General features: G+C 36.7%; 1 protein-coding gene across 1 annotated transcript; it reads right to left on the bottom strand.

Moving 5' to 3' along the window:
• Positions 1-340: 340 nt before the first annotated feature.
• Positions 341-6,312, bottom strand: LOC104612121 (uncharacterized). The gene is made up of 2 exons (XM_019200636.2): positions 3,343-6,312; positions 341-1,125 (listed from the first exon to the last, which is right to left on the bottom strand). The coding sequence occupies exons 1-2, from the start codon at positions 6,191-6,193 to the stop codon at positions 1,094-1,096; spliced, it is 2,883 nt and encodes a 960-aa protein (XP_019056181.2). The 5' UTR covers positions 6,194-6,312; the 3' UTR covers positions 341-1,093.
• Between the last annotated feature and the right edge of the window lie 4,090 nt (positions 6,313-10,402).

Genomic DNA, 10,402 nt, shown 5'->3' on the forward strand with positions numbered 1-10,402 from the left:
CGTCCATTAACAATTTTGGACTAAATTGATAGGTTTTGGGAGTTCAGTACTGCAGTGGCAAGTTTTGAAGTTCGGGTACTAAGTACTAACTTGTGACAACCCCTAAAGTACAGGGTACTATTCTGGCACTTCTGTGTGAAAGCTATAGTTTAATGCATATGATGTGAGGATGAGCTTCAGGCAAATAGAAACAATTATTTATGTGTGTATATGTAACTTCTATGCCAACTGCCAAATATTTTCTATATTGACTGACCGCAGGAATTCCTCTGCAAAAGTTCAATAGAATGGGAAAACATTAACAGATGATCCTGTCACAGCATACAGTGCCAAAGTAGTAATTCCCCTACAGCCTGTTCATTCAATGTTTGCCACTTGAAACAGCAAGGACTAAGCTGGAGTACAAATATCCCCACATTAAATGGAGAAGGGTTCACTAAATACAAACAGCGTATTCATTTCAGTCTCAGACCATGCTGATTTCTGACAAATAGTAAAATGTACAATGTAGAAAGAACTACTATTCAGTTTTCATCTAGATGGTATTTACAAATGCAGAAGAATGATATTGGTTTCAAAGCAAGGCAACTCAAATCCATCCATGGCATCTTCAAGGCACTAAAAACTCAACTCCCTCAATTTATTTGGTCATACTAAGGAAACCCAATCAGTATTGGATTTAATTTTCAGTGGGTCTTCACACCAGTTCAAGTACATAACTTTTTTTTATGAAACTTAGTGCTTCCACCTCTTTATTTTTATTCTATGTTTCAATTTCCATTTCTCCCCAAACTTTCTCTAGTCTGCGTGTGACTGAGGACATTGAGGGTCGTTTTTGCGGATTCTCTTCTGTGCACATCAAGCATATATCAAATATATGGGTACATAATTCTTCTAGCTTTTGTTCAGCATTGCTTCCACCTTTGTTATATGCTTCCTTCTTTAGAGATATGTCCACAACATCCAAAATTTGATTGGGAAATGAAGAAATGACCCAATTCCTTAGATTGGATCCATCAGAAAATATGTCACTTGTTGGTCTCTTCCTCGTTACCATTTCCAACACCATTACCCCAAAACTATACACGTCTCCTTAATCTGATACCTCAAAGCTCTGTCCGTATTCTGCACAGAAGCATTGGAAACTCTTAGCCCAATTAAGTGTTTCTTTATTTCAAAGAAAAAAAAGCATTCACTTAGCAAAATCAAAATTAATGGAATTTACTAAATGAATTAGAAATTTTATCAATTAGTTTTATGAGATGCTCTTTTAATTATAAACCACTCAAAGCAGTGTTAGTAATGTTCTATGGACTTTTATCAATTAGTTTGATCTGAATATTATGTGCCTGGACCAAAATATAGGAAGAAAATAGAAAAAAGCTTTCTCATTTGAGTCTTGAAAACATTTGGTTCTGTTATTTATTAACTATAGAAGTGAAAATCATATAGTCTTTTGACTTTGGAAAGGGAAAAATCTCTACATGATCAAAATCATAGATATGAATTGATTCTCTAACTATGTGTCCATGAATACATTGTCAGTGATCTGTTGTGAAACATAAGACATATGAATCATCATGAAAATAGTAGAGAGATTGGTCCCTCTAATCTGTGGCTTGAGGTTTTGCCAATCATAGCTTCGATTTGGTAATGTTTTTTCATTCAGTTGAAACAAGTATATCCTATGGAGAAGCTAATGAGAAAGAAGTAATTGATAATTATGCTATGGTGAAGAATTTGTGATCATCGACTTCTCAGTAAAGATAAATATCCTCCCTCCTGTAAATCAAGTAAGCTGCATCATCAAATAAGCTATCCTAATAATATAGGACCTGTTGTCTCAATACATTATGGTCTTAGTATTTAGTAGATCCATCATGGTTGGATTCAGTTCATAGCTAACAAATAGTAAGTTTTCTGATTGGGTATAACTTTTTATTTGTGTAGTACTCTACTCAACTCAACTTAGTCTTAATCCCAAATATTTGGTGTTGACTAAACAAATCCTGTCCGGCCATTTTGCTCCATCAATAACAATTTTTTCCCTTTCATATTGTAGATTTTATAGCGAAGTACTGTAAAAAAATTATGATTTTTTATATAGTATATGCTGATTTATTTACCTCCGTTTTGATTGATATAGAGAGACTTTTTAAAAGAATTCAAAACTTGGGATATGCTCTAAGTTATGGGAACCATGGTAAATTGACAATTTCAAAACTTCGAAGTTTGTATATTTTATGTCAATCTTTTATTTGACTGACCTAGAGTTTAGTGTGTTCTTTTACTTCAAAATCATCAATTATAGTATATAGATATTTGCTTTTCTAAGGTCATCGATAGTTTCTGAGGTATAATTTGTCGATGTTGAATGGAATCTAGTCTTTGGGCTTTAAAAAAAAAGAAAATAAAGAGTCAAGATGGGTTCTATGAATGATAGTAAATGGCTGGCGAAGAGTTAGGAAGTCTAGATTAAGGTTTATGCAAGTAAACTCTCTAACTTCAACCTTGTGAAGGTTGAACCAAACCTATTTGGCAAACTCCAAGATGCCATAGCCTGGATACGGTGCAGGTGCAAGCTGTTAATTCAGACCCATTCTATGGCTTTAATTTGGATAAGCACAGCCATAATAGCTTAAGCAAGTTTGAATCGCCACTAAGTTTGAGAAAAAAAACTCTAAAATAATCACAGGAGTCATTCTGTACATCTAGATAAAGTATCTTTTTTATATTCACCTCCATTATGGTGGTTTAGTTCCCATTGACCTTTTTCTGATATGCACCAAGTGAATGGTGTTCCCAAAATGTAGCTCTGTACAGCTTGTTGATTTTAAGTCGTTTTGTCCAACTGTTCAACCAATAAATCCAGGATATCTTATACTACTTGGATGATGAAAAGTATTGCAAATTATGCAGTTGCATAATTTTATTTAACCAAAATGGGCATTGTAACTTTTGAAAATCCAGTGCTCCCTATGCAAGAGATTCCTAATTACACAAATAATAACATCAAGTTTTTCTAGTTAATACATGTCCTGATTTTTTTTTTCATATTTGCTTGAGAACACATGTCCTAATAATTCATATCAAAGACTGTACTCCATCAGTTAATATTTTACTTGATCACTTGATTCAGATAGCAACTTTGCCAGTGCTGGGGTCTTGTTTGCAGTTCCTGCCCCAAGACCAAATAAAGGAGGGTTGCATCAATTTGGCTGCTATATAACCTTTTTGCTAAACCTATCTAACGAGAAGACATACTTGATACAGGGTGAAGCCTGATGGAATTTTGCTAACGAAAGCAAGAAAATAGTTCTCTCAGGAGACAAATTGTTGTACCTGGGGGTATATACCCAACTGTGCCTCGAAGAAAAGCGGTTGTGGTGGTAGTATCTTTATTGAGGTTGTCTGATGAAATGAGCTTTGCAATCCCAAAATCTGCTACATAGGCTACCATATCACTGTCCAGTAGCACATTTTGTGGTTTCAGGTCACAATGAATAACTCGAACCGAACACCCATAATGTAGGTACTCCAAGCCATGTGCTACATCAATTGCTATTCTCATTCGCTCTCTCATTGTCAATCTACATTCCTGTCCCCTTACTGCACCATCTGGATAGAGATGCTGCCCCAAGTTCCCATTGCCTATAAATTGGAATATGAGAGCCCTGAAATCTGCATTCCAGATTGCTCCAACCATTCTGACTAGATTGCGGTGCTTGATTTTAGACAATATCCGAAACTCCCTTTCGAAGTTCTTGCTGCTCTTATTGGAATCCTGATTCAGAACCTTAACTGCCAACAAAGTCTTTCCACTATTGATACTAGCCTTATACACTGATCCAAAGCTTCCCCTTCCAACTAGATTAGCCTCATGGAAATCACCTGTCGCAATTTCTATCTCCCTCTGGGTTAAATATTGTCCTCCAAGCATGCGAGGGAAAGCCAAAAAAGCTGGTTTCACTGACCTGATATTTTCTTTTTTGTATAAGAATTGGCGAACACAAACAATAACCAATGCACATATCAAGAGTGCAAAAATTATTGAACTTGCAACCAAAAAATAAGCCCACTTCTCTATCTTATGCTTCTTTTTCTTATCCTGCAATATGCATGGAGGGAGATCCATTGATGCGGAGCCACCACACAGACCCGAATTCCCCATGAGTGAACTTCTTCCCATATTTTTGAAACTCCCATTGTTTGGAACATATCCTGTTAATCTGTTATATGATAAATTGAGATTCTTGAGCATCTTGTTCTTGCCAATCCAGATTGGAACTTTACCAGATAACCCATTAAAAGACAGGTCAATAATTTCTAAATTCCTAATCTGTTCTAAGGACTCTGGTATTGAGCCTACAAGCATGTTGTTAGAGAGATTTAGATACGCCAAAGAAATGCAGCTCCCAATTGAACTAGGTATTGGACCAGAAAATTGATTTTCTGACATGTCAATTGCCTGGACAGTTTCCAGATCAATGCTTGCAGGTAATTCTCCTTCAAGATGATTATTTGAAAGATTGAGCATAAGAGCCAAGTTAGGTAAGTGACCTATTTCTATAGGAAGGGGCCCTTGTAGTTTGTTAAAAGATAAATCAAGCAGCATAAGACTACAGCGTGTAAGTTCCATGGGAATGTTTCCTGATAGGTTGTTATGAGACAAGTAAAGATACCTCAACTGAGAGAGGTTACCGAGTGAAGATGGGATTGGCCCTGTAATTGAATTATTGCTAAGGTCCAGTAGGCCAAGGTTAGTCATCTGCCCCATACTGTCTGGGATATGTCCTTGTAACTTGTTTCGCCCTATATACAATCTCTGCAATTGCCCAAGCCTCCCTATTGTTGCAGGAATGCTACCATTCAAGTAATTATACCATAGGGTTAGGTGCACAAGGCCACTTAGATTTCCAATGCTGGATGGAATTTCTCCAGTTATTTTGTTATTGAGGAGGTTGAAGTAATATAGATCTTTGGAAAGAGCACCAACAGAGTCTGGCAGGTTCCCTGTGAACAAGCAGGAACCTAAGTGAAGTTTCTGAAGGAGTGAGCAATTGGTAAGAGCGGTAAGAATCCGGAGGGAAGAATTATCAGAGCCACTAACAAGGTCATTGCTATGGAGGTAAAGGATTTGAAGCTTCCCTAATTTCCCCAGCTCCAGAGGAACCTTCCCTTCTAGCTTGTTGAGGCTAAGGTCAAGCAGTGTCAGCCGAGAAAGATTAGATAAGCTTACTGGGATCTGACCTGAAAGCTGGTTCTCCAGAAAATACAGCCTCTGTAGGTTGTGGAGTCTGTTACCCAATTCTGAGGGAATTTCTCCGGTCAGGGTATTCTCACTCAGTGTAATTTCACGCAGAGCAGAACAATTCGCGAGAGCCGCTGGTATCCTTCCTGTGAAGTAGTTGGTGTGGAAGTACATGATCTCCAGCTTTGGAAGTGCTCCAAGCGCTGGTGGGATCTTTCCACTGAAGTAGTTGACAGCCAATTCCAAGTCTGTCAATTCTGTTAAGTTTGATAGAGATTCTGGTATGTTACCAGTGAGGTGGTTGACAGAGAGCGCCAAGTATGTCAAGTTCTTTAGTTGACCCAGTTCATCAGGAATGCTCCCAGAGAGATTATTGTAAGTCAAGTCTACCATTTTGAGACTGTGACAACCTTGGAGTGTGGCAGGAATTCGGCCCTGAAGATTGTTGCCACTCATATTCATGCGGGCTAAATTAGATAGGTTACCCAACACTGTTGGAATTTCTCCATAAAATCTGTTGTCTTGCAAGCTGAGGACTGTGAGCAGAGAAAGGTTGGCTAGAGAAGGTGAGATAGTTCCCTGCAACCCCATGTTTACTAGCTCAAGAGCAACTATCCGGTTTTTGAGCTGTGGGTGGCACCGAATTCCAGTCCAGTTGCAGAAAGAAGTGCCCTCATTCCAACCTCGCAGATGACCATCTGGGTCGTCTGTTACGCTGTTTTTGAATTGGAGAAGGGACAGGCAATCGGAGGAATTGTCACAGAGAGATGAAGCCAATGGAAGAGCGACGAGAGCAAGAAAGAGGAATACCATACTTTCGGTTCTCTCCCTCTCTCTCTCTGAAAATTTATTGTGTGAAGGTTTGAATTTAATAGCGAAGTGTGATAATATAGTGGGATAACAAAGAAAAATGACTCCTGCCATGTCACAAAAGAAAAGCATGGCAGGAGTCAGTTGCCACGTCAAACTCCAAGCACCATGAAACTCATTGGCACCTTCTTGAAAGCCACGTCAGCTGCCAGTTTTTTTATTATTTATTTTTTTTTTTGGGATTAATCCCTACTCCTTCCAATCCCCTCAACAAATATTCACAATTTAGGCTGCGTTTGTTGGCAGTGCTTACAAACAAATACAAATACATTGGTTCATGAAAACAGAAATTGATTCAGGGTTGTGTTGAAACAGATTCAACGTTGAGTGCCATCATTTTGGGGAGATGTTAACTCATGTTGATGGGGAGATGTTAACTCATGTTGAAATACAAACTCAAGACCGGAACCCACCTTTTTTTTAACTTTGAGTGCCATCATTTTGAATGCAAACATTTTTTGGAAGTTAGGATGGCTGTCATTTTGTTGACAAAATAGGTTTCGACTATGATTGCCAACAGGTATCATAAAAATAAAAACCAATCAGATGGGTTTTAGGGTTGTAATCGGTCAAAGCCTTTCGGTATGATATCTTTCTGGCATTTTCAAAAAAAAAAAAAAAACAGAAACAAAAGAAAATACAAATATCTTACCCAAATACTTACAAAATTGAACAAAAGGGGAGGGCATATATGTATTGAACTGACATTTGCACGAGTTCAAATCAAGCCCCCACAAAATTGCCCCCCACAACGTCTCATGTATCGGAAATATCTCCTGATGATGCCATCAACATTTTTGAGATTATCATCGGGAAATATATCCAATACATGGCAGAGATATGCTATGGAACATTTGTGAGGGACAATCTTGTGAGGAGCTGATTTGATCTCCATTTGTACGACAAACAAACTCAGCCTTATTATGGAGGAAGCAGTCTAATTAACAGTTAACTGTGGTTGGGCTACCCGGATGGGATACTGTAATGAACTTTATTATTCCTATTACTAACTAATATAGTTCTTTTATCTTAAAAATAATATAACAATTAACTGTGGAATAGGGATAACAATGTTACGTCTGGAACTGGAAGGTGCAAGACCTGTTGAGACAGCTTTTACAACCTTTCATTGGGGATATGTCCGTACACTGTATTTATGTGCTTTATTTCAGGAGGAGATATTTCCAATGCAAGGCTACAAGACCGTTTGAATGGAACTTACACCAATCGAATCTGATTTTGTCGGAACAGAGCGAAAGTCAATTCACTCATTACCTTGAACTATTTATTAGACGAGCTGTTAGGGCAAGTTTGTGGGCAGCTGGTGAGTGGTGACTGGTGGCTGTTATAATTGTCTAAAACTCACCAAAGGTTTCTAGCATTTTTCTTAAACTCACCACAACTTTTGAAAATGTCTAAAATTCACCATGTCACTAATTTGACTGTTAAAAAGACTAATGGGTGTTAATATATTACTATTTTAACTATTATAGAAAAATATAAAATATATACAAAATAAATTAACTAGTGTTAATATATTACCATTTTAATATTTAGACATGAAAAAAAGGGAAAAGTTCAAAAAATATTTTCAGATAAAAATACATAAAAACATAGAAATTACAAAAATATAAAAAATTATTTTCAAATTATAGAAACTATAGAAATTGAAAAACAAAATCAGAAAATAAAAATTGTAGAAAATCACCAAAATTATAGAAAAACACAGAAATTACAAATAAATAACAAAAAATATAGGAAAATTTATAGATTGTAGAAAATAGAAAATGTAAAAAACAGAAATTATAAAAAACATTGGAAATTATAACAAAACACTAAAAATGCAAAATAAAACAAGAAAATTGAAAACTAAAAATACCATTTTTCCTCTAACTCGCCATTCAAGGGTAATTTGGTCATGAAAATTGTTATTTATGCTGACATGAACACCACTGTTAAGAAGTATTAACGGTGCACTAATGGAAGGTGAGTTTTGGAAAATAAAAACTTGTTAACATGGTGAGTTTTAGACATTTTGAAAAGTTGTGGTGAGTTTAAGGGAAATGTTGAAAACTCATGGTGAATTTTAGACAATTCCCCTTATTTGTTTAATGGCCCCGGGCCCATTCCTTTGGTGGCTGTGGGGCCAATAATAATGCTCCATGTCTGCAATAAATGAAAATTGAGGGGTCTGATAACAGTGCTGAATTGAATAGTTTATTGCTTATCTTTTTAATCAAGGTTCAAAGTATCGACACGTATCGGCCGATACGTATCGTTTCGGGACCCCTTCGATACACCCCTACAGTGGGTGTATTGGGGGTCTGACTAGTTCAGGGGGTGGAGGAGCCCTAAACCGGCCCCCCTAAACCAATTTTGAAAAAAAATAAAAAAAAAAAGTAAAAAAAGGTATCGATTAGCCCGATACGCCTTTATCGGTGTATCGAGCGTATCGATATTTTGAACCTTACTTTTAATAGATAAAACTATTAAATAGTAAAATATTTAAGGAGCCTAAACGACAAATCATAAGCTATTCAGTTAAACTATTTCAACTGTTATCAACAAGTTTCAAAGTATTGACACGTATCGTTCCGAGACCCATCCGATATGCCCCTACAGTGGGTGTGGGGAGAGGCCTAAACCAGTTGCGAAAAGAAAAATGACCAAAATCTGTATCGATTCGCGTATCGATATATTTTGAATCTTGGTTATCAAACGGCCTCCAATGGTTGGTGTAAAAAAAAAAAAAAAAGCCCCCAATGGTCGTGGGCCATATACACTTTATGACTGGATAGGGGCATTTTTTATTGGTCCCACAGCCCATAACACAACACAACCACCAGATTCAGCTAATCCTTTCTCCTATTAATGCTGTTCAACTACCTGAATATGAAAATTTGAAAACGAGACGGGTGCGAGTAGCATAAGTTGCAAAGTCATATGCACTTTATGGTTGCCATGAGGTGTTAATGATTGGCCCAATAAGCCCGGATCTCTTTTAAGCAAAATCTCTGATCACATATTAAGAATATCTTTTAAATTCATGGAGAGATGTTTCTAATATACCGCTAAATTTGCATGACTTCACAGTTTTTGCTTGCAAGAAATCACGTCATTAGCCCAACAGCCCATGATGCAGCCATTAAGTCCAGCTGAGCCATTCTTGCTGGTGATTATGATGGTTTGTGTACCTGCATGCTTGTGTAAAGAAGATATTTGAGGATGGAGAATTATATGATGCCCGAAAGATATGATCCCATAAAGCCATTCTTCCTTATTTTAAGGACTTGAGTTTTTAACTTAAAAAAGGAGATAAGTCATGTTCAAATGTCCAAATGCGCTTATAAGCATTTATTCAAAAAAAACTTGTTTAAAAGCCAATTAGAAAGGAAAATCACTTTCTGATGCAACCTAAGATATTCTATAAGAGTCTCGAATACTTAAGGTTGACCACCATGAGATTGAGATAAATGGTGGATAGGGCCTGGGGGCCCATGAATACGCTTGTTCTTAATCTCCAATATGAGTTTCGAGCAGTGTGAAATTTGAGGCCTCACAAAGAGTTGTCAAAATACTTATCAAGTGCTCATTTAATATTTATGTTGTGTTAGATTTGGTACCATTTTGGCTATGTTTCTTTTCTAAATCAACCTAACTTTCAGGGTGAAGGGGTTGAATTCGCATTTTCTTCGACTGCTATCAAAACTAATGACATCTGAATTTCACCAATGAATGTGAAATTGATTGAAACACACCACGGACACTGGATTCCTTAAAACACAGTCCAAGTTGTAAGGAACCTCAAGAACATTTCATGTACGAGGTGATATTTTAAGATCAAGGTAACATCTTATCATCCGAAATCTCTAATAATTTTCCATTTTTACTTAATTGCAAATTTTAGCAGCAAAAAAAACATTAATCTCTATAATAACTTTTTTAGTACAACATTAATTTGCATGTAGTGAACAAAACATGCATAATCAATTAAAAGTACAATACATATCGTAGCGTGATGATCGCCTCTTTGAGAAAATGATTGTTAATTACCAGCTCAAGTTTACCATTCAAATTTATCACATTCAAACGTTTCTTTCACCCGAGCCTGAATCTCCTGCAAGCAAAATCTATTTCACATCACTTTTAGCCGTACATTAAGAATATCTTCCATTCCATACATGCATGCTTAATTTACGAGAAATGTTTCCAATGACCGCCCGAAATTTCTATACTTTTACAGTGTGTGCAGAATTTTCACTTAAAACGTATAGTATCACA

The sequence above is a fragment of the Nelumbo nucifera genome, chromosome 4 (genome assembly GCF_055504915.1).
Source record: "Nelumbo nucifera cultivar China Antique chromosome 4, China Antique-T2T, whole genome shotgun sequence".
Lineage (NCBI taxonomy): Eukaryota > Viridiplantae > Streptophyta > Magnoliopsida > Proteales > Nelumbonaceae > Nelumbo > Nelumbo nucifera.

Bases quoted from the DNA above. Each gene is read 5' to 3' on its own strand.
- LOC104612121 (XM_019200636.2), bottom strand. From the start codon at position 6,193: ATGCTTTTCTTTTGTGACATGGCAGGAGTCATTTTTCTTTGTTATCCC. The intron at 1,126-3,342 runs GTACAACAATTT...GCTTCTGTGCAG, and splicing joins AGTTGGGTATATACCCCCAG to AATACGGACAGAGCTTTGAG.